The following is a 24,214-nucleotide window of genomic DNA, read 5'->3' on the forward strand; positions in this document are numbered from 1 at the left end:
TGCTCAAGGCTTTAATTACAGTTAGTCCACCAGTTTTAAAACCAACAAAAATAATTGTTTGATGAAAATTCGGCATGACAATTTCTCACATGAAGCGTAGTTTATGTACGTCATTGCAGTTAGCCCTAAAATTTTTATTATGGATTGTGTCTCTGTGGGTGTATAGTTTTTTTGCAACAGATGGAAGCTGCAGTTAGGCTGTTGTAAAATAAAAACAAACAATCTCTTGTAGTTAAATTTATTGCAGCAATAATCATCTCAAACACACAGTATCACTCGTGCAAGACCTCATTGGGATATCATTCAGCAGTGGAGTGTGAAGAAATAAAAGTCTTTTTTTATGATTTCAGTGAGCAGAGAAGGGCCATTCTACAAATCGGTGCCATTTGCATCCGCAGGAAATATAATGTAAAAAAGCACAATAAAATGAACTGTAAAATATTTGTTTTTATTCGGCAAAAGTGTCCTGCACATTGATTTGATTGCATATTTAATAAAGACAAGTTATGCCGTTTAATTTAAACTACCTTGAAAACTGGAAATATAACATTTGTGGCCTGTCCCCGCTTCCTAAAATTAGACTTATTTATATATTTAACATATTTGTGTTACTCCTATTTACTTACGCCTTATTTTTCTTAAAAAAAACAAGAACAATTTAGTTGAAATTCACTTGAATCGTGTCCCGTCAGTCTCTAACACAGGGGTGCCCAAACATTTTCCAGCGAGGGCCACATACTGAAAAATGAAAGGATGCAACTTTACTGATATTTTGTAAAGATATGCTAAGAAGTTATATATATGTCAAGAAAAAACTGCAACTCAGCTTTGTGATATGGGGCAAAAGCGCATTATTAGCATGAACTTCACTCTTTGCTCTTTTTTTCCCCAGGTTTGAATTTTTCTTTTACATTTTGCAAATATTTATATTTTCTTCTTGTGATATTATGACTTCATTCTTATAAATTGCAACTTTATTTTGTTGGTTTCTCATATTGCCACTAAAAAAACAAATGTATTTTTGCTTTAATATTGCAACTCCATGGTACTAAAATTACATTATTTTTCCTCATATTATTAATGTATTTTTGTAAAATTACAACGTCTTGTCAGAAAATGACTTCCTTCTCATCATATTTTGACTTTACTTTTGTAAAATTATTAACAGTAAAATTGTTTTTCTCATTGCTACTGTTTTTTTTCCAACTATTTCAACTTTCTTCTTGTAAATTTTCTTCTTATAATATTATAACTTTATTCCCATATTATTTTGACTTTTTTCTTGTAACATAGCTTTTTCCACAACCTAATTTTCCAAAAATTTGAACTTTATTTGTTGTTTGTTTATGACTTAAAAAAAATAATAATATTTCCACATTATGCTACTAAAATAACGTTATTTTTCCTCATAAAATAAAAAAAAAATACATTATTCTTGTAAAATTACAACGGTTTCAATACATCCTTTTTTTTTCTCTTAATATTTTGACTTTATTCTTGTAAAATTACTGCAGATGTTTCCATTTTTGCTGTTGTTTCTTTGGGTTTAGATTCCTTGTTAAAATATATTTTTAGAATGTGCCGCGCCCCACAAATTGGACACCCCTGCGCTGACACATTAACCCCTCTGAAACATTTGGAATACTAAATCACATGGCCCACAGGAAGTTGCATCATTTAAATGGAAAAGCCAAAAGTAACATTCAGTCCTGCTACTTCAATGAGTCATCTTGGCTTAGAAAACACAAACAAAAATGAAATAATAATATCCATATTATAATAATAGAATAATAATATTGCCTGAGATGAGCCGATACACATTTTGAGTCGGCCAATGTGTGTGTTATCAGATATGAGACAGAATTTGAAGTTTATTCAGATTTACCACAAGCAAACAGCACCGCTTCAGTGGAAAGGCCCAGAAATACATTGATCACATCAGAGGAGAGAAGACTGGAAGCTGCATCATCTGCGCTGATCTTTACTTTACAGAATGGCTTGCTTTGGAAACGGCAGGATGCGCTGAAAAGACAATTTCAAAATCAGACCACAAACTTGTCTGGACATTTAAGGCACGTAAATAAATGCGCTATTATACAAGCATTGACAGTAGTTTTCTTTGTCGCCTGCTAGCTTTGTCCAGTAGAGGTGGCGGATGTCTGCAAATATCAATTTGATTGATCCTGGCGCAATGAGATGGATATTTTTCAGTTCTCTTCTATGTTTATTTTCATAAATATCTTGTGTTTTTTGTTGTGTTACATGTATATATAGTACATGTATTTAGATATTGTTATATTACCAACTCAAAATAACTCATTGGATACAAAAGCCAAAGTAAAAGAATGCTTATAATCATGATTAACAAATTAAAGGCAAAAAGTATCCTGGTCCTGCAGTTACTTGATAGCAAATGGCTACCAAAACTGTATCTATCGTCCATGTCATTTGTAAGGTTGGCAACCAGGTTGTGTTTATTTGTGCTGTTTTACAGTAGTCACTTCCTGCTTACATTCTTGCAACCAATAAGAGAAGAAAGCAAGGTCACATGATTTGTTGTGATGCATTTTGGTTTGTATGGATTTGAAAAGGATCCCAACAAAGTTGACAAACTGATTTGAGAACTATAGGTGGTCTCCCTTACGGTCCTTTTGGGACTGTGTCAGTCCGGGCCTCGCTGGCGCTTGCTGCTTGCCGGGGAGTTCTGAGCTGTCCCTGTAGTCTCTGGGTTTGGGTGCCTGCAGCTCCGCAGGGCCCGGGCGAGCCTTGGCGGGTAGCGGCGGCCGGCCGGTCGGCATGCAGCCCTGCGAGCGTGACGGCACCACCGGCTTCTTGTGCTGGGCCACGGCGGCCGGGGGAGGTGGTTTGGACTCGGAGCAGGTGAAGGACCGGCTGCGAGGGGTGGGCACCGGGTGGCCCTCTGGTGGCTTTGGTCCAAACATGGGGTCCGGGGGCATGAGGTGATTCTTCTGTGAGGCCTCCTGATCCTTGCCTTGGCTTGGAGTTGTCCGCGTGGATCCGTAGAGCGGATTGTCAAACATCTCTGACGCCTCCACATCCCTAAACACAATCACAGTTTTCACCATGTGGTACGTCTCGGTACGATATGCACCCCCCTAAGGGTCCAAAATATCCATCCATACCGTATCACTTTTCACACACATATCGCACATCACTTGGATCTGATAGAGCTACAGATAACAATATTTTGGGACTCTTTAATAGTAGAAAGTCAGTTTTTTATACACTTTAGAGTAGTCAGTGTACAGCGTATACATTTCATATCTACTGAAAATGCATCAGTGCACAGGCATCATTGTCTAAATAGCCGTACTTCACTTTACTAATAAAATGCTTCCTGAAATGTGAGCACTATGGGTGGGCGGGTCGAGCAAAAATATATCGATAGTATCAATATCGGGGTGGTATCGGAGCGATACCAGTGTGATGAGATGGATATTTGTCAGTTGTGTGATTGTTTTTACAAATATCCCTGTACTTGTATCGTTCTATTGTTTACAAAGTCAGAAAATAAGGATTATAATCATGATCAACGAGTTCAAATCATAATCATTCAATGATATCAAAACATGTGAAGCAAAAAGCATCTGTATCGGCAAGGGTAGCCGTGGATTTACTTCAGTAGCGTCCAAAGTGCAACAGGGAGGCCATTTGTGGCCCGCGGCTGTCTTTTTAGTGGCCCGCAGCACATTCTAAAAATATAATTTAACAAGAAACACAGTAAAAATGGAAAAAGCAGCAGTAATTTTACAAGAAAATTTTACAAGAACAGAAAAAAAAGTTGTAATCTAGCGAGAAAGTCCTAATTTTACGAAAATAACGTCGTACTATTATGAGGAAAAACAGCATCATTTTAGAAGCATAAAGTTGAAATATTAAAGAAAAACTTGTTTAAAAAAAAGCTATAATATTGTGAGAAACAAACAATATAATAAATAAAGATGCACATTTTGGAAAATTAGATGGCGGAAAAACTCCAAATATTATGGGAATAAATCACAAGTACAAGAGGAAAATATGCAAGAACTTGACTGGCAAGTCCAAATAGCAGAAATGGAAAAAACAGCTGTAATTTTACATTAATAAAGTATTTTGACTTTATTCTTGTTAAGAGGAAAAAAGTATTTTTCTAATGAGAAAAAAGTTGAAATTTTTACAAGACAAAATGTTATTTTTTTTTAAGTCGTAATATTATGAGAAACAAAACAAAATAAAGTTGTAATTTATGGAAAATTACATTTGGGAAACACTTATAATATTATGGGAATAAAGTCTAAAATATTACGGGAAGAAAATTTACAACGATTATTGAAAGTTGAAATATTTGGAAAGTTAAAATGTGAAGCCAAAATGTGAAAAAAAAAGAGTAATAATAGGCTTTTCACCTATATGACAAACTGAGAAGTATTTTATCTTGAAATATATATAACTTCTTAGCATATCTACAGTACATTTGTTGCTTTACAAAATATCAAAGTCGTCATTTTTCACGGTGTGGCCCTCGCTGGAAAAAGTTTGGAAACTCCTGATTTACTCGATAACGGATCGATACAAAAATGTGCAGTATCGCCCACCACTGGTGAGGGCGGCAGTCACACTGTCATTGCTGCAGCTGTTACAGATCCTGAGGTGAAAACCCAATCCTGATTTATCAATCTGAACCGTACTGATAGGTGGAAACGTGGCTAAAGGCTGAGTTAGGTCTTCCTGCCGATGACCATCAGCTACTGATGTCGGTATCAAACCAGAGACTGTCACTCACGCTGGTTTTACGGGTTTGCCCGTGGGGCTTTTCTTGGTGTCTTTACTGGGCTGCCTGGCGATGGGCAGGGTTTTGGGCGGCATGCTGTAGCTCCAGCCCTTGGCGACCACATTGTCGCTCCTGTAGGACACTTCCATGTAACTCGGGTTGGATATGGCGTGCGCTTGGCCGGCCGACGTCCTGTTCGCCAAGCAAGACAAGTCACTCATGGGAGTCACGAGGAATGTGAGTGAAACAGCAAAAACAAACGGCTCACTTGTTTGGCTCGCTGCTTTTGCCCTTTGCGTCATCTCTCTCCACTTTGATGAAGTCTGGAAGAAAACAGGAAGTCATGATGCTTCAGGCATTCTAAGCTGGAGGAAACGTCCAGTAAAAGATGACACCAACCGTATAACTTCTCAGTGGGTTTGCCTTCAGAGGTGTGCAGCTGAATGCCGCCGGTCAAGACGCCCGTGTTCTCGCCGTGGTGTGTGAGTGCTACCTGGAACTCGGTGTAGCAGAACTGGGCAGCTCGGAGTGCGACACAACCCTCTCCTAGAAGAAGCACAAAGAAGGGAACCTTATGTTTTCTGCTTTTTGCAGATGCTGTGTCTTCAGGGTCTTTACCGTACGACTCGTCCGAGTCCGTGGACTTCACACAGATGAGGATGTGTTGGTCCAAAAGGTACTCGGCGTCCGAGATGATTGGAGTGAGCTTGAAAAGACAAACAAACCTTCCAAGACTCTGTTACTTCGGTAGGTGTGGTAGACTACAGTAGATACTTAGGTAGGTACGATCGGTAGAGGCAGTAGATTACAGTAAATATTTATGTAGGTATGGTAGATACTTGTACTAGGTACTTAGGTCTACAGGTACAGTATGGTAGGTAGACAGGTAGGTGCGGTAGATTACAGGAGATATTTATGTAGATATGGCAGATAATTGTTCTGGGTACTTAGGTAGCTACAGTAGGTAGTTGCGGTAGATTACAGTAGATACTTATGTAGATACTGTAAGTACGGTAGATACTACTACTATGCACTTAGGTAGATACAGTCGGTAGATAGGTAGATGCAGTGGGTTACAGTAAATACCTATTTAGCTAGCGTAGATACTAGTACTAGGTAATTAGGTAGGTATGGTCGGCAGATAGGTAGATGCGATGTGTTACAGTAGATAGGTAGGTACGGTAGATGCCTAGGTAGGTACGGTCGGTAGATAGGTAGGGGTGACAGCTTACAGTAGATACTTAGGATACTTAGGTACGTGGATACTTAGGCAGGTGCAGTAGTTTACAGTAGCAACTTAGGTAGGTACAGTAGTTTACATTAGAAACCTAGTTAGGTACAGTTTATACTTAGGTACATACAATCAGTAAATAGGTAGATGCAGTGGATTACAGGTACAGTAAATACATATGTAAGTATCATAGATACTAGTACTAGATACTTAGGTAGGTACGGTGGGCAAATAGATGAGGTAGATAACAGTAGATGGGTAGGTACGGTAGATGCTTAGGTAGGTATGGTCGGTAGATCGGTAGGTGCGGTAGATTACAGTAGATACTTATGTATATACTTAGGTTGATTCAGTAGATTACAGGAGATACTTAGGTATATAGTTAGGTTGGTGCGGTAGATTACAGAGACACTTAGGTAGGTATGCGTCTGTGTAGGCTCTCAGTCGTACAGGAGTTGTCCATCGAGGAAAAGGCTTCTTGAGACGTCATCTGTACTTCTGTGAAGGTGTCGGACATTTTGCTCCTCATCCGAAGAGCTTCGTCAGCGAACTAAAAGTGCTGGTAGCCTAGGCCTTAAATACAGTAAGAGTGGGCGGAATTGGTGTGCCAACACCCTCCTCCTATTGGTTCCTTACACTAAGCCTGGGCGGAGTAGTGGTATAATCCTTTCCTGCTATTAACACCTCCGATAAAAGGGAAGTGTCGCTCCCTGAGTTGGGTATGAACGACTCTGATACTGGCTCGTTAGCATCTATTGTTCTGGCTCGGCCCTGGCTTCACCTCATTTGCAAGACTAAGAGCTGTGGGTTTAAACCTTAGAAGCCTTTTCCTCGTTAGGTAGGTATGGTAGATAACAGTAGATACTTAGGTAGGTACAGTAGATATTTAGGTAGGTACAATCGGTAGAAAGGTAGATACGATAGATTACAGTATAGTAGTACATACTTACTGTAGGTAGGTACGTAGATACTTAGGTAGGTGTAGTAGATACTTAGGCAGGTACAGAAGCTTACAGTAGATACTTAGATAGGTATGGTTGATACTTGGGTAAGTGTGCAGATACTTAGGTGGGCACAGTAGATTACCGTAGAACAGTAGACTGCAGTAGATACGGAGGTAGCTACTGTAGATAGGTACAGTAGTAGGTTCAGTAGATATTTAAGTAGGCGTGATAGATACTTTGGTATGGTAGACACTAGCTACAGTATTTGGTACGGTAGGTATGGTAGCTACTTGGGTAGGTATGGTAGATACTTGGGTATGTACGGTAGGTAGACTGGTACTTGGGTAGGTACAGTAAATACTTTGTGCATCTTACCTGGACTTGGGTGCCAAACCAAACTTTGATGGAGCCATCCGAGTGTTCCGTGTTCTCGCCTTCACATGTCCGAACAGTTTCTGGAGGAGTTTTGTGAAATATTTCATTTTTGCTTTGTCCTTTTAAAGCTGCTGGGATGAAAGTACAATGGAACATCTCAAGTGTGATGGCTGTGAAGTCATACAATTGGGAATGTGGACCAAAACCTTCCGGAAACAAATGCCTCTAAAGTTACAGAAAACTTTTGTTAAAAATGACTTTTTCTTTGGCTTTTTCTGTGTACATCTTCTAAAAGAAGGAAGAGCCTCAACAAGAGGCATTAAGATACACAGAAGCACATACAAATAATAAAAATTACCCTCGACTTCAGGGTGAAGTTAAGATTGGTTAACTTGTCTTTACACAAGTTAAAACATTGCCTGGACGGCTAACAAACACGATTGTTGGTGACAGATTTACCCAGGACTATTTCAATTAACTTTCCAGTGAGAACATTTGTTTCCAAATACAAACAAACATCCTGGAATGCATCCTGTTCAACTTTAGATGTTCCATTTAACTGCTACTTACTTTCCAAGCAGCTGGAGTGATATTCAATGAAGAACTTTGTCCTTGACTTAGTCAACAGGGTGGCTTTACAGTTCATGATCTGTATTCCACCTTGAGGTGCGCTGTTTGGATCTGAGCATTGGGGGAGAAAAAATCAATTCATCAGCAGTTTTGTTGGAGGGTCTGCAAACGAGGCGTACGAGGCAAACGTACCTCGCTTAGAGACAAACTGTGAGGCCACTCCCACTTCAAACGAGGCAAACACTGGTGAGTGGTCACTTGTCATGATGTCGTTAGTACACCCTGTCAGTCGAAACAGTCAGTGGTTGGTAGGCATTCAACACTTAATAATTATAGCATTCAAATTCTAAAAAATATGTACTGTATATTGTAATTATAGGACTCAAATTCATATATATTTATATTGTTATTTATATGTACAGTATATGCATTCATATTCATATGGTGTTCATATTCACCTAACCATACAGTCGTGGCAAAAAGTGTTTGCACCCTTCCTGATTTCTTATTTTTATCACACTTACATGTTTCAGATCATCAGACATTTAAATACTAGTCAATGACAACACAACTGAACACAAAATGCAGTTTTTAAATAAAACTTTTTATTATTAAAGGGGGAAAAAAATCCAAAGCTACATGGCCCTGTTGAAAAAGTGATTGCCCCCTAAACCTAATAACTGGTTGGTCCACCCTTAGCATCAACAACTGCAATCAAGCATTTGTGATAACTTGCTCTTACAGCGCTGTGGAGGAATTTTGTCCCACTCGTCTTTGCAGAATTGTTGTCATTCAGCCACATTGGAGGGTTTCCCAGCATGAAGCGCCTTTTTAAGGTCATGCCACAGCATCTCAATAGGATTCAAGTCAGGACTTTGACTAGGCCACTCCAAAGTCTTCATTTTGTTTTTCTTCAGCCATTCAGAGGTGGACTTGCTGGTGTGTTTTGGATCATTGTCCTGCTGCACAACCCAAGTTGGTTTCAGCTTGAGGTCACGAAAAAATGTCTGGACATTCTTCTTCAGGATTTTTTGGTAAACAGCAGAATTCATGGTTCCATTTATCACAGCAAGTCTTCCAGGTTCTGAAGCAGCAAAACAGCCCCAGACCATCGCACTACCACCACCATATTTTACTGTACTGTTGGTATGATGTTTTTCTGAAATGCTGCGTTACTTTTACACCAGATGTAATGGGACACACACATTCCAAAAAGTTCAACATTTGTATCGTCAGTATTTTCCCAAAGGTCTTGGGGATCACCAAGATGTTTTCTGACAAAATTGAGACGAGCCTTAATGTTCTTTTTGTTCAGCGGTGGTTTTGGTCTTGGAACTCTGCCATGCAGGTCGTTTTTGCCCAGTGTCTTTCTTATGGTGGAGTCATGAACACTGGGCCTCATTCACGAACATCTTCTTAAAAGTCTTCTTAAGAACTGTAGTTAAGAAGGCGCGGGTTGGAAACTGCGCCACATTCACGACACGTTCTTAAGTAGGGATAATCGTTCGCACCGGTGTTCTTAGGTTGATGAATGCCAACTGCGATGCCCGTGCATGTGAGCCCTAATTTGCATAGGTCACCGCCTATTATTTCCTATATAAGGTCAAAAATGTGCCGTGTGCAACAGGCAGCTGGAGGCGGAGATGGCAACGCGCAAGGGCAAGACTGAGGAGCAGAAAAACTTCAGTTCTACTGAAATAGAGGTGCTTTTACAAGGAGTGACCGAACACAAGACCACCTTATTTTCACGTGTATCCACCGGTCATCAGGCCATCCAAAAAGAGTCGGCATGGAGCACATAAATGCCGTTTCCACGGAGAAACGTACCACCGCAGAGGTTAAAAAGAAGTGTTTTGACTTAAAATAGACAAAAAAAAAAAGATTGGACTGCACCGGAGAGATCTGGAGGAAACGGGAGGCGGGCCATCAATCAGAAACCAAACCATTTCGGAAACTGTAGAAAATATTTACACAATCATGATGGAAAAATAAAGTCAAAATACATAGTTTGTGTGTGACAATTAATTTTTTCTGTGGTTACATTTGATAAGACGTTGCCTAATTAATACAGCAGCCCCGTGCTCTGGCTCAAGACGTGGCTGGGGGCGCATGTCGTTATCTGGGGGTGCTACGTGCGCAATAGACACACCACGTTTCATTGCGATGTTATTCTGATGATCCTGCACACCTGCAAGAACAGAGAGGGAAGCCTGAAGCCTGAAGCGGGACATCAAATATTCGTCGCTTTCAGTAAATAAATCTCATGGTTCCTTTACATTCTCTCTCTGCGCAGCGCACGTCCAGCCAGCTACTTTTTTTGATGAATTGGGATTTGAATATATATTTATCCATGCAGTATATTTTAGTTGTTTTGATGATAAATAGTTGTTGGGATATTTTATTTGCACTACATTTTTTGGGATCAGGTTGCAAAATCCATCATGAGGGCGATTGCGCATTGAAAGTGCAAGCTTTGCTTGTGCGTAAGAGTCCTCCTGAGCGTTCGTAGAATTTGTTCTTAGATCTAAGAACTGTGAGTTAAAAACACGTTTCGTGAATTCCAAAAATCTTCGTAAGAAGGCTTTAAGAACACATTTGTGCGTAAGAACGTTTAGTGAATGAGGCCCACTGACCTTAACTGAGGCAAGTGAGGCCTGCAGTTCTTTGGATGTTGTTGTGGGGGTTTTTGTGACCTCTTGGATGAGTCTTTGCTGCGCTCTTGGGGTCATTTTGGTTGGCCGGCCACTCTTGGGAAGGTTTACTACTGTTCCATGTTTTCACCATTTGTGGCTAATGGCTCTTACTGTGGTTTGTTGGAGTCCCAAAGCTTTAGAAATGACTTTATAGCCTTTTCCAGACTGATAGATCTCAATTAAGTTATGTTTTAACAGGGGGGCAATCACTTTTTTATACAGGGCCATGTAGGTTTGGGCTTTTTTCTTCCTTAATAATAAAAAGTTTAATTTAAAAACTGCAGTTGTGTTGTCATTGAGTGATATTTAAATTTGTTTGATGAGCTGAAGCATTTATGTGTGACAAACAAGCAAAAAAATAAGAAATCAGGGAGGGGGAAAACGCTTTTTCATATGTATGTAAATATACATTGTAAAAATGATATATATAGTATAAAAATCATTATATATACGGTATATAATTTTAAGATATCAATATTATTTAAATATATGGAATTAAATATAAATCTATATATGAAGCTATATTATTATTACATTTAAATATATAATTACATATATATGAGTGTGTGTTTATATTTAAATATCGATATCTAAAAATTCTACATCATTTTTACAATTACAATACAAATATATTTGAAATATATATTTAAATTATATATAGAAAAATATGTGTAAATAAAATATATTTAAATAATATATAAATATGTATAGTTAAATATATTTCTTAATTTAAACATAATAATATAGATAAAATGTGTACATGTGTGTATTATCATATATTTACATTTTTACATTTTAAACATTTGTTTACATTTTTTTTCAACCAAAAATGCTCTCCTGCAGTTAGAGAGTATCACAAAAACTTCCACATGGGGTACTTGACTAAAAAGTGGTTGAGAAAGTATAAAGTATCGCAAAAAACAAAAAAACAGGAACAGGAAATGACTCACCATACGCCTGGCAGACGACATGGACCAGAGGGTAGGACTTCCACAGGATGCGATCGCACCATGACGGCAAATTATATTTAGTCTGCAACATTTCATCATACCGCACCCCATATTTATTATCACTCACTGGTCAGATTAAGCTTTAAAGTTTGGCCCTTGTTGTTTTATGTTGATGTTGATGGTTGTCAACATAAGCAGGACCAACTTAAACAGGTTCCACTCTACAAGCACTTCCTGATGGCTTAAATGGGGCACTAGGAAGAGGGGGAGGGTTGGGTGAAGACATCTGACAAAACACAAGCATACCCCAGTGGCTTTGGCCTTTGTGTAGGCGTACTTGTCTCGTGTGTAGCGTTCAAAGCGGTACGTCGGCGCAAATGTGATCTCCTCCTCGGCTACAATCCAAAACAGAGAGAGACGTGTGGACAATATTTGGAATAGTTGAGGTCATACATGAGCAAAGCCTGCCGTGTCCGGGCGTACCAAAGTGCAAGAAGACCTTTTGGTCGTTCCTCTCCATGGTGAGCTGGTCTCTGCAGAGGAGGTCCTGGTACTGCTGCTGCTTGATCTTTGACACAATGTACTCGGCTTCCTTAGAGGGGGGGAACATGTGCAGTAAACACTACCTTTTCTACTGCAAAAACCTGGAAAAGCAGGATCTGTACGATACTTGGCACTTTACCGTATTTGGCAAGTCAAGGCGGTAGTTGAGGTCACCCAGCCAGAAGAGGTGTGTGAAGCGATGGGTGATGTCAAACGGATTCAGCTTCTTATCGCCCAGATTTAGAAATCGCAAAATGTTCAAGTAGTTTTGGTTACGCCTACACAGACAAGAAATGTACAGCACGTTAGATTTCAGAAAATAGTAGTTTTAGTTTCACTTTTAAACACTGCACACTGAAAACATCACATTTGGACCCCAATGACACTATACCGCATACCGGTGGTTCTCAACTGATTTGGCTGCCGGACACAAATTGCACGTAAACTTCACAAATATCTTATTTATTGAATAAATCACATCAATTGATTGAAATTTTAAATGGAAATACAACAGTTATGTGTCTGCTTAGACCAGTGGTGGCCAGTCCCCCCTCGCTTTTTTAGGGAGGTGTGGGCAACTATTGGCCCCTATGTGTGCAATATCATCAACAGCAGCCTGTCCTCTGGTATTGTTCCTTCCTTATGTAAAAAGGCTGCTGTTGAACCTTTGCTTAAAAAAACAGGTCTTGATCCTTCGATTTTATCAAATTATCGGCCCATTTCTAAACTACCTTTTATCTCAAAGATTTTAGAAAGAAGTGTTCTTGCACAGATGCAGCCTTTTTTAGATGAAAATGGGATTTTGGACACCTTCCAGTCAGGTTACAGGGCCTTTCATAGCACTGAGTCTGCACTTTGAAAGGTTTTTAATGACCTGTTTTTAATGACTGATACTGGTGGTTCAGCCATTTTAGTGCTTTTAGACCTGACTGCTGCCTTCGACACAGTGGACCACACTATTCTTTTATCTCGCTTGGAAAACTGTGTGGGTGTCAGGGGGACTGCCCTTGATTGGTTTAGGTCATACTTGTCAGGGAGATGCCTTACTGTGGGACTTGGTGACTTCACATCATCTACTACCCCCCTTGAATGCGGAGTCCCCCAGAGATCAATCCTGGGGCCCATCCTATTTGTTCTGTACCTAATGCCAGTTAGCACAATTTTTAGAAAGCATGGCATCTCCTATCACTTTTATGCTGATGACTGCCAGATCTATTTACCGATTACAAGAAATGACCATGCCCCCCTGACACCCCTTCTTGAGTGCTTAAGTGACGTCAAGTTCTGGTTGGCTCAAAATTTTTTAAAGCTCAATGAGGGGAAGACAGAAGTTATCATCCTTAATAATAATGACCCCCACTTGGACTTGGGTCCCATGAAAAACCATGTCAGTCCCACAGCCACCAGCCTTGGCGTTATAATAGAAAGTGATTTTAAACTTAATAGACAAATCAATGCCGTTGTAAAATCTTGTTTTTATCATCTTCGGCTTTTATCCAAAGTCAAATCATTTTTATCATTGCAACATTTCGAACAAGCCATGCAAGCTTCTATCTCGTCACGTCTGGACTACTGTAATGCTCTTTACTCTGGAACAAACCATAAATTACTCTCTCGCTTACAGTTAGTCCAGAACTCTGCAGCACGGCTTTTAACAGGAACCAAAAAGAGGGAGCATATTACCCCAATTTTAGCTTCCCTGCACTGGTTGCCTGTGCGTTTTAGAATTGATTTTAAGATTTTATTGTTTGTTTTTAAGGCGTTCAGTACATCTCGGACCTCATCCAAATTTACACTCCAGCGCGCACATTGAGGTCCGAAGGCCAGCTCCAACTGGTGGTGCCTAAGACCAGACTTAAGACCAGGGGAGACCGGGCCTTTTCTGTAGTCGGCCCAAAGCTGTGGAACACTCTCCCCTCTCATGTAAAAACGGCCCCCACAATCGAAAGCTTTAAGTCTCGTCTTAAAACCCACTTTTATTCTCTGGCTTTTAACTCGGCGTGAGTCGTGTGGTCCTCTGTGTCTTTTATTATTTTTTAAGTTTTTATTGGTTCTATTTATTTTAGTTTTTAAATTAAATTTACTTATTTATTTTTTACCTACTTCTTGGACTTTTGGCTTTTATTGTTTCGATTTCTTGTTTTAAATATTTTATTGTAGTACGTTTCTTTGTTTCTATTTGATCTTTTAGTTTTTATTGTCGTAATTTTTACTTATTATTTACATTTACATTCCTTTATTTACTTATTATTTATGGTTTTCCTAGTCTGTGCAGCACTTTGGAAACAGTGTTTATAAAATGTGCTGTATAAATAAAGTGGATTGGATTGGATTGGACTGGCCAAACTTTTTCCACCAAGGGCCGCATACTGAGGGCCACTGTTAAATTTTATTAAAGCAACCCTTGTCAATATGCCGAGACGTTTTTTTATATTTAAAAAAAAAAAACAGCCTGCCTCTCAGCTTCTTGGTTATCAGTGACAAAGTGTAGCAGTATGAAATTTTCATCCTTACATTACACTTTTTTGCTCTTTATTTTTTTACAAATATAAAAATGTTCTTCTTGTACAGTTCTTTTCATAATATTATCCCTTTATTCTTTATACTTCGACTTTATTATTGTAATAGAAAGTTTTTCCTAACTTAATTTTCCAAAAATTGCAACTTTTTCTTTGACTTTTTTTTCACTTTCACGCTATTGTTTCTCACAATATTATGTCTGTACTCCCTTAATATTTGGGCTTTATTCTTGTAAAATTACTGCTCTTTTTTTCCATTGTTTGTTTAATTTAATTTCTACAATTTTTACAAAAAAAAAAGCTACGGCCCCCGGGCCGTGCTTTGGACACCTTTGGCCTAGAGGGTGCTAACTTTTGAAGGTGTTGCAAGCATTATATCCCGCCTGCACCCCAGGTAACACATACATGTGCAGGAGCCTTTGCTAAGAGCTGGCGGTGTCATTTTGAGCCAGTTGCAAACGGTAGTGCAAAATAACAGTGTGCCTGCACCAAACAAGTTTCATGATCGGTTCAGCAACAACACGTTTTTAGCCATAAATTCAAAAATTATTAGAAAAAAGTGTATAAAGGTTTTCAGTACATTTTATGTCTGCGAAGTTGAATCAGAGCGTTTGCGCATGGACCTGGATGAGAAGTGAAACAAGAAGTTAAAAAAAAAAATCAAGTGAGTCCAGTTGCTCTGATTCAACACTCAATAGGTAAGTTTAATAATAATAGGAGGACCATTTCTTCTGTAGACCACCCCTCTGCCTGGGGCAATAAATCAAATTGGGCAATAAACAGTATTATAGTACTGTGCCTACTAGTCTTCAATGTGGACAAAATGACCCCATGCAACACAGCGTGAGCGTTCGCTTTATGCTGTGCTCTTCTCCAGTAGATACACTACTGATCAAAATCTTCAAATCAGCTGAAACATGGCAAGAATTTACATTTCGCACTGTTGGATCTTAAGGAGGTTCAAAGTAATGCTTCAAAATGCAAAAAGAAGAAATGGAAGTGAGACAAAAATCAGAGGAAGCAATTTATTGCAAACAAGCATTAAAATGAAATAGGTTGTTCCTCAGCTGATCCAAGGTTTGCAAAAATGTGGATTCAATGTCATTTTGTGTCAGGTACTCACACTGTCATGATCTCTTCATGACAAAGGCAAAAAAGCTTTTTGTCTTTGAACGCAGTGGGATTGTTGAGCTGCATAAGCAAGGCTTCGCGCCATTGCTGCTAGGGTTGGACGCAGCAAGACAGTCATTTGAAACTTCTTCAAACATCCTGAGTGTTGTGGAACAAAAAGTCACGTTGTAGACCCAAAAAAATGTCACCGGCCCTGAGCCGGAGGATCCCATTGACTGTTCGTCAAGACCCGGGACCATCCTCGGCCCAAATGAAGGATTTTACTGGTGCAGAGTGCTGTCCAATGACCATCGGACGCCATCTGCGAGAGAAGGGTCTCCAAAGTATTCAAAGGCCTCGTCTCCTTCAACGCCACAAAATTGCCCGTTTGGAATTTGCAGCAGAGCACCAAACATGGGACATTGAAAGGTGGAAGAAAGTTTTATTCTCTGATGACAAAAAATGTAACCTTGATGCTGTTATGGTCTTGATGGCTTCCAATGTTACTGCCATGCAAAGAGATCCCACATGTTTTCCACACGGCACAGTGGAGGGGGCGCCATCATGATACTTTAATGGAAGTGCAGGGGCGTCAAACGGCAGCTGGCTATGTGGAGATGTTGCAGGGGGCATCCCTCATGACTGAAGGCCCTCGTCTGTGTGGTAATGACTTTTTTAACAGGACAACGCTGCACTTCACAATGCCTGCCTGACAAAGGACTTCTTCCAGAGGAATAAGCTCACTCTTTTGGATCATCCTGCGTGTTCCCCTGATATAAGTCCAGTTGAGAACGTTTGGGGATGGATGGCAAGGGAAGTTTACAAAAACAGACATCAGAACCAGGCAGTGGATGCCCTCCATGAAGCCATCTTCACCACCTGGAAGAACATTCCCACTAGCCTGCTGGAAACACTGGCATAAAGCATGCCCAAACCAATTTTTCAGCTGATTAAGAAGAACGACTACTCATTACTGACTCCTTTTTTGAACATTTTATTCCTATTTTAAGGGGGTTTTGAGGGGTTCTGAGCTATGGTCTTAAATTTTTGATCAGCTGATGAACAGCCTATTTCACTTGAATGCTTGTTTGCCATAAATGGCTTACTCAAAAATTATTTTGTCTCACTCCCATTTCTTCTTTTTGCATTTTGAAACTCTACTTAGAACCTCCTTAACATCCAACAGTGCAAAATATAAATTCTTCCAATTTTCTTACAAAAAGTCACCCATAAACATGGCAAGGTGGGTTCATGGACATCACACGTCCAGACATCATTACATTTTTTTTGCTTTGGCAATGACCCCGCGACCCACTGAAAATGGATCTGTGACCCAAAATTCACTAGTTGAGAAACACTGCTGTATACTATACTACTACTATCTATACTATATTTTAATATGCAGCGTGCATAACAAAAGAATAAATCAATTTGGTAAAAAATAAATCCATATTGGGGCAACAACAACGAGTTTACAGTAATCCCTTGTTTATCGCTGTTAACCAGGATAAGTGAATTTCCGCAAAGTAGGATTCCTTATTTACGAATGGAATATTTTTGTAGTTAGAGTATAGAAAACCTGTTTACGGCTCCTAAATAAGGATTTTAACATTATTAGAGCCCTCTAGACATGAAATAACAGCCCCAGAGGTGCATGTGTTCACACATTTTCACCCTTGTGTGTGCAGCGCTTCAGGAACAGAAGAGCATAATTTGACAAAGTCAGCACCTTTAATGGTACTACCAATAATGGTACCACCACAACATGATGGGATTAGAACATGACATGTCCTGCCCACCTGAGTTTCTTCTCACTTCCTGACGTCAAGTGACTGTTGACAAATCCGAAGGATGTTCCATTGAACATGAAAGACACGCCCACCGCTCCCTTGTTTCCTGAAAAATCAAATCTTATAGTCAGCACTCATGCACATCAGGCTACAGTATGTGTTGACAAGTGCAGCCGCGTACCCAAAGTGTTGGCTATCCCCGTCTTGACGCTGTCGGAGAAAACGTGCGAGATCCTGTTCTCATGCTCGGGCTTGGCGAGCACCACGATCCTGATATTCCACAGCGTGTGGATGGCTACCTGCCAGGTGGGAAAACTTTAGGAGTGATGCGTGAGGATGCGGAGCAGCTCCTGAAATGTCAGAATGCTCACTTGTTTGAAGCTGATGTTTGTGATGTTCCTCAAGACGCTTTTCACCGTGTCCACCCACTCCCTCTCGCCCAGAGGGTCCTCCTGGGTCCCGATGACATAAATATCATGCGGGATGTGATCAGCTGTGTCATCCTGGGTCTGGCCTTGGCCTTTGCACTGGAACCAGGAGTTTGTGTTGTGGGGGGGACTGGCATTTCCTGCAAGTTCATGGAAAAAGTCCTGCATGATTTGTGGAGTTGAATCTGGCGAGAGTTGGATATTCCTACCCATGTTCCAGGTGCCGATAAAGACCGTGATCATGTCCGGTTCGGGTTTTTCCGAGTGTTTGTTCTTCATTTGTTGAAGGAGCTGACAGAAGCCTTCCCTTTTCTGGTGTGACGCAGAAGAACATTAAAAAACAAAAAAAATACACCTTCTAAAATGCAAGCCACGGGAATGGTCACCTTTGCGTTGTCAAAGACAAACTCCTTGCGCAAGATCTTCTCTTTCTCAGTTTCCACCACGATGACGAGCTTGGCCTGCATTTTCTGGGATTTCACCAACTGCCGGACTGTTGGGAGGATCACAAAACGTGCCACTTGGTCACATCAGCCAAAAGTACGTGACCGCAGGAATCCAGACACTTTCGTACGTACAGTTTTGACAAAAATTGCTGCCAAAAATATGTCCCCTACAACGACCAAACAGACAAAGCATCCACGCGTTGCTGGCTCTCTGTGAAGAATGGATAGCGGTTCTTTTATTGTTGGGACACTACAGACAGATTCCAACCAGGGAGTTGTTTAATCATTTTTATTATGTGTGTGTGTGTGTGTGTGTGGTTTATTTGTTCATATAACACACACAGTACCATGAACAACTCTGTATCTGTCTCTTTTCTTCCTCATAGTAAGCAAATGTGAGCCCTGCGCTGATGAGGCGTTCAAGCACACTGTATATGCTAAATGTTTTTTTTATTGAATACGGCTGCAAAAAAGTAGAAGAAAAGTGCCAGAACTTGGCTAAAGAAGGCGACAAACACTATTGAATTTAAGAAAGAACTCATAGCAAAGTACGAAGGCAGCGTCTGTTTCAATAGAACTGTAATGTAAAGGTAGGACCCTTCCACACGGGTTACAGGGGGAATGGTTTAAGGGAGACACATGACAGAGAGCGATGCTGCTGAAGTGTAAAATAAAGTCCAAGTAAGCAAGTATACAGCTCTAAAAGAAAAAAAGAGTCTTCAATAAAGGTAAATGTGATGTTAAATGTCCAATTATGTATCTAATTTGTCATTTATATGTATTTTGCTTTGTTTCTGCATGTAAAAATCTAATCATGCTCTATAACATACGTTTTTTGTTCATATTTCTGGGTGTCTGGAACGGATTCATTGGATTTTCCTATGGAAAGACGAAAGCTGAGGTACCACGATATGGTAACCCCTCATTTATCCCAGTTAATTGGTTCCAGACCCGACCGTCATAAGTCAATTTCCACAAAGTAGGATTCCTTATTTAGAAATAAAATATTTTCGTAGTTAGAGCACAGAAAACCTGTTTACAGCCTTCTATATGTGTTTTTTAACATTATTGGAGCCCTCTAGACACCCCTATAGTCACCTTTACACCTGTATTACTCAATATAGTAGACATAATTAGAGAAAGAGAAATAAGACATTTACTGTAAGACTTGTGCCCGTGTGTGTTGCTCTAAATGTGTTCTGGTGCAAGGGGAGCTGAGTGGGGGCGGACTGGAAGTGACGTTGGGGCTTCAGAGTTGATGCTACAGCCGCAACGGTAGCTCATGTTAGGGATTATTGTGCCTGTTGTGAGACCATTCAAACCTGCAATAAGAGCCTGTTGTTCCGGCAATCAAGTCTGGTGCTTCTGTGTCTCAACATTAATGCAACATTACTGACCCCTAGTGACCAGTGTAGAACATTACATATCATCACAATGTCTTTGAATGCTTCTTCTGAATGCCTTATATTTGGATTTTATGCTTGACAATACGTAAAATGTGCTTAAATATGAAATCCTTTTTACTAACAGTAGGCCATATTCAACCACAAAACAGCTGGATGATTTATTCATATATTTCTGAAAAACAGCAATAGAATGAAACTGCAAAATTCGAAGCGCAAAGTAGTGAGGGATTACAGTATTAGCATATTAGCATACTAACGTCACACTGACAATTTGGAAGTTGGAATTTCCTGACCAAAACCTGGGGAATATGCAAAGCAACACCTCTTCATGTTGGATTTTGCGCCCTGGGTCGGATATTTGTTCCAAATCTGGGAATCAAGTCAACGAACAAAGTGCAAGTGGATCCCAAAAAACGAGTCCTTACTTTTATTGTGTACAAAGTATTTGTCGTCGGGTCCATCCTTTAACTTCTTGAAGTGAAGCTTCCCGCCCTCCACGTCCACTTTCATAAACATCTTTGTAGGAATTCCAAGAGATTCTTGCTTGACCTTCCATGTGACAGATGATCAAAATGAACGACAATGCAGCCAGTACTTTTATTTTCTAACAAGGTTACCTCAAAGACAACAGGTGGGATGATGGACTTTCTGTGGCCTCCGTCATAGCCCACAGATTCAAATACAGCGTTTTTAGTCTGGAAGGATCGTAGGGGTCCATGAACTGACAGACTGCTGTGAGCTCACATCAGACTAAGAATGAGCAATGGAACCTACCTTGTCCTCTATGGAGTAGAGAAGTTTAGTCAGTTGCTCAAGCCTGAAGGACACAGGGTGGCCAGGATCTGCAGAAATCTGGAAACAAAAACACCCGTTAATGAGTTTTCCTTCTGAATTGAGCAGCAAGTGAAGGATCCAGCATTCCACCCACTTGTTTTGGATGTGGTCCAATCCCTGGTGAGAGCTGCTGGTCCAATGTTCTCTGGCAAACCTCCAGAGCAGGTAGGACACGGGAAATTTCACTACCTCACCAGAAAGGATGAAGACGTCTGATTATTTGGTGGTACGTGACATGATACATGGATTTTGTGAAATGCTGTTGGTGGCTTAGCATACCTTATTAGGTTCTTGCAGATTGCCACAGTGAGCTTCTTGAGACCAGGGAGGCTGAGGTTCCCGTTCTGTACTTGTTCAGCATCCAGACAAATTGAAGTCCTGAAGTAGTCCAGAATGAGCGTTTGTTGCTCCTCCACTATCCTGCAATTTGAAATGAATCACACGTATCCCCTGAGCAAGGATCGCCTTGTGTATGGTGGATCATGTACAACAGGGGTGTCCAAACTTTTCCTACTACTAAAAATGAAGTTTGAGCTTGAAGTAATACAGTTTATTCTTGTAAAATTGTGACTTTTGTTCTTCATTCGATGATGACTTTATTCCCATAAAATTACAACTGTTTTTTTCCATTTCTGCTGTTTTTTTTAAATTTTCCAAATATTTCATTTCAGCTTTCCTCATTTCAACATTGTTACTAAAATGATATTTTTCCTCATTTTACAAGTTTATTCCCATGAAATTGCAAATGCTCTCTCAATTTTTTTCTCTTAATATTTTGACTTTATTCTGGTAAAATTTCTGCTTTTGTTTTTTTTGTATAATTTTCCAAATATTTCAACTTTCTTCTTGTTTATTTTTCTTCTCCTAATATTTTGACTTTATTCCCATGTTATAAATTTGCACCCAACTTAAGTTTCAAAAACTACAACTTTAGTCATTGTTTTTGACGTTTAAAAAAAACAAAACCTTTTTTCTTTAATATTTCAACTTCATGCTACTAAAATGACATTTTTCCTCATACTATTCCTTTATTCTTGTGAAAGTATGGCTTTTTGTCCTTGCTAGATTACAACTCTTCTCTTAATATTTCGACTTTGGATTGATTTTCCCATTTTTGCCGCTGTTGTTTTTTTTTTAAAGTTTCCTTGTTAAGTTACATTTTGGGACTGTGCTGCGGGCCGATAAAATCGCAGCCGCGGGCCGCAAATGGCCGCCGGGCCACACTTTGGACACCCCTGATGTAGAACTAAGCTAGTGCTTCAGGTTAAGCATACATTGACATGTCCATGTGCTGCAGCCTCATCAGGAAGGTGTCTGACAGGCCTTTGTGGCCTTGCTCACACGATTTGATGTCATCATCTTTCACCTCGATGGCTGGGAGGTTTCTCGGCGGAAGCTGTGGTGGAGGATTGTTGGATTCTGGAGGACAAATCATGTTTAGAGTGACTGTTGCGCCACATCGACGCTTGATGTTTAGAGGCTCCTCTACCTGGCTCCTCCTCTGGCTCCTCCTCTCTTTGGATGGCGTACTGCAGGTGCGTAACAAGGCCCATGTTGGGGTTGTGGTATGCCTCCACCAGCTCTGGCAGCATGGAGAAGAACCTGATAGGAACTCCCTCTGATGCCTGCAGGAAAGATTGTGTCATGAGTGACAAAATTATGTTTTGTCTTTCTTGAACTTTTGCGTTGTCAACGACTGAACCACCATCCATTTTCTTCCACCTACCCAGGTCAGGTTTGTCGAGATGTTCGGACTTGCCTATCTCTTGCCACTTCCCCTAGTTCCATCGGCGGGATACAAAGGCATGAGGTCATCCTAGCTTTACCCAGAGACCTCCTATCAATTACTTGGAGCACCTCTCCGGTGATCCTAGAGACACCTCAGAGTTCTCCTTTCTTGTGGGGAAACAGCAGTTCTACTTTGAATCTCTTCCTGATGAAGTATAAACGTGAACATCCAGTTCATTTTGACTGTTTGAGCCTGCAATCGTGTCCTTTCAGGCAGTACCCAAAGCTAGAACCTAGCTAGAAATTGAGAGCTTTGCCCTCAGGATCACTTCTTTTCACCACGACAGTTCAAATACGGCGACTGTAGCGGCTTACTCTGCCGATCCAGTCATCAATGTCAGGATGCACTCTTCGATCCTGCTGTCAATGTCAGGATGCGTCTTTCTAGCGCTTGTGAACAAGTGAACTTAAGATACTTGAACTCTTCCACCTGAGGCAGAACTTCACTCCCAACTCATTCCACAGCAACTTTTTTTTTAACATTGTCCTTGCGACTACTTCTTTCAGGATTGTCTGCATGTCTTCCTCCAGGTTACAGTCTTCAGTTTCACCTGGTCTCATTAGTCTCCATCGCTCCTATTTAACAGCCTGTACGGTCCTGCCCTGCTGTCATTGTTCTGGTGCGATCCAGTCTGTCCGTGCCATCTCTACTCCCATTTGTCAACAACCCAGTTAATGAGCCTTTCAGAGTCTCCTCTAGATGTTTATTGGACAGTGTCGGTTGTGAATGCGGACTCATGAGTCAACACACAAGTACATTGATTGACTTGACAGCAAAGGCCAAACCCACCTGGACTGAGAGCTTCTTGTCCTCATTCGACAGGATTCTGTATGTGTACACACATTTCTGGAATCTGCGGTTAACATGGCAACGATTTGCATTATTTGACACACTTCATGGTTGCTAAAGTTTCATGTTTGTGAAGGTTATTGAAGTACTTACAAAACACACAGGGCAAACGCTCCTTGTATGGACTCACTGTCACGAATGAGGAAGCTTCCATCTCTGCCTGCTTTGGAGAGGAGATCCTCTGTCTCGGATCGAGTTATATTGCCGTGGCACCAAGCCTGGCAACTCTGCATCCTGCCCAGCAGTGAAGACCTCAAGAGTTTTGCATCTACTCTTCAACAAGTGTCACATTTACTGACGATTTTTTTGTTCATCTTTCACAAGTCCAGTCTTTCATTCTCACTTCCTCATTTGAAGAGAGAGGAGGGCCCCCGATATGCCGGATATACAGGGTATCACAGATCCAGCTGTCGACGAATATGCAGACTTGAACTTCATTCTCATCAGCTTAATCGTTGCTTCTCAGAATTTGCGTTTACAGCTGCTATTTCTGTTGTCTAGTTTGCCCATATAGAACCAGAGGCTCAAAAAAAAGGAAGTACCGAATTGCAAAGAAAGAAATGACTCATTGAATCAATACAATACCTTAGCTATCATTCCATTGGATGTCTTCTTGTACCTGATGTTACATTAAAGTAAACAGTGGTCCGATTCCCATGTAATGACATGACACGCATTTAAATAATAATCAGGAAGCACACATTTACAACAGCTCGCCATTTACGTGCAGTGGACAGGAAATGTTGCAGAAATAGGAGGAAAATGTAAACCACAACACGGGTCACGTGACTCAAAAAGAGATGTGTGAGTGACAAGCCTCGAACTTTAAATAGCTTTGTCACTTTCACAGTAACTGTGATAGCGTCTCTGACACACAGTGACTCACAAATGTCATCATTGTGCTTTACTGTTACTGACTTTAACTTTCATGTTTGAAGAGAATAAGTACACTGCTTGTAATGACAG

The 24,214-nt window shown here is 40.3% G+C and overlaps 1 protein-coding gene across 3 annotated transcripts; it reads right to left on the reverse strand.

Annotated features, from left to right (window-relative positions):
- Positions 1-224: 224 nt before the first annotated feature.
- On the reverse strand, positions 225-23,978 carry inpp5d (inositol polyphosphate-5-phosphatase D). Of its 3 annotated transcripts, none has more exons than XM_054790563.1 (28): positions 23,834-23,978; positions 23,342-23,655; positions 23,189-23,252; positions 22,100-22,235; positions 21,885-22,029; positions 20,890-21,030; positions 20,705-20,795; positions 20,551-20,628; positions 20,394-20,471; positions 20,202-20,325; positions 18,311-18,417; positions 18,134-18,236; positions 17,868-18,064; positions 17,678-17,795; positions 17,506-17,602; positions 12,217-12,355; positions 12,018-12,126; positions 11,841-11,929; positions 11,535-11,616; positions 8,084-8,173; positions 7,892-8,002; positions 7,322-7,401; positions 5,390-5,477; positions 5,171-5,317; positions 5,040-5,094; positions 4,784-4,963; positions 2,645-3,060; positions 225-2,022 (listed from the first exon to the last, which is right to left on the reverse strand). In XM_054790563.1, the coding sequence occupies exons 2-28, from the start codon at positions 23,479-23,481 to the stop codon at positions 1,982-1,984; spliced, it is 3,246 nt and encodes a 1,081-aa protein (XP_054646538.1). In that variant the 5' UTR covers positions 23,482-23,655; positions 23,834-23,978; the 3' UTR covers positions 225-1,981. The 3 variants fall into 3 exon arrangements, with proteins under 3 accessions (XP_054646538.1, XP_054646539.1, XP_054646541.1); XM_054790564.1 differs by having other exon boundaries at positions 23,342-23,482; positions 23,834-23,964; XM_054790566.1 differs by lacking the exon at positions 20,394-20,471 and having other exon boundaries at positions 23,342-23,972.
- Positions 23,979-24,214: the final 236 nt, after the last annotated feature.

Source organism: Dunckerocampus dactyliophorus, chromosome 10 (genome assembly GCF_027744805.1).
Source record: "Dunckerocampus dactyliophorus isolate RoL2022-P2 chromosome 10, RoL_Ddac_1.1, whole genome shotgun sequence".
Classification (NCBI taxonomy): domain Eukaryota; kingdom Metazoa; phylum Chordata; class Actinopteri; order Syngnathiformes; family Syngnathidae; genus Dunckerocampus; species Dunckerocampus dactyliophorus.

Bases quoted from the DNA above. Each gene is read 5' to 3' on its own strand.
- inpp5d (XM_054790563.1), bottom strand. From the start codon at position 23,481: ATGCAGAGTTGCCAGGCTTGGTGCCACGGCAATATAACTCGATCCGAG. The intron at 20,472-20,550 runs GTAGGTTCCATT...CGATCCTTCCAG, and splicing joins TCTACTCCATAGAGGACAAG to ACTAAAAACGCTGTATTTGA. The intron at 5,478-7,321 runs GTAAGATGCACA...TGTCTTTTCAAG, and splicing joins GGTTTGGCACCCAAGTCCAG to CTCACTCCAATCATCTCGGA.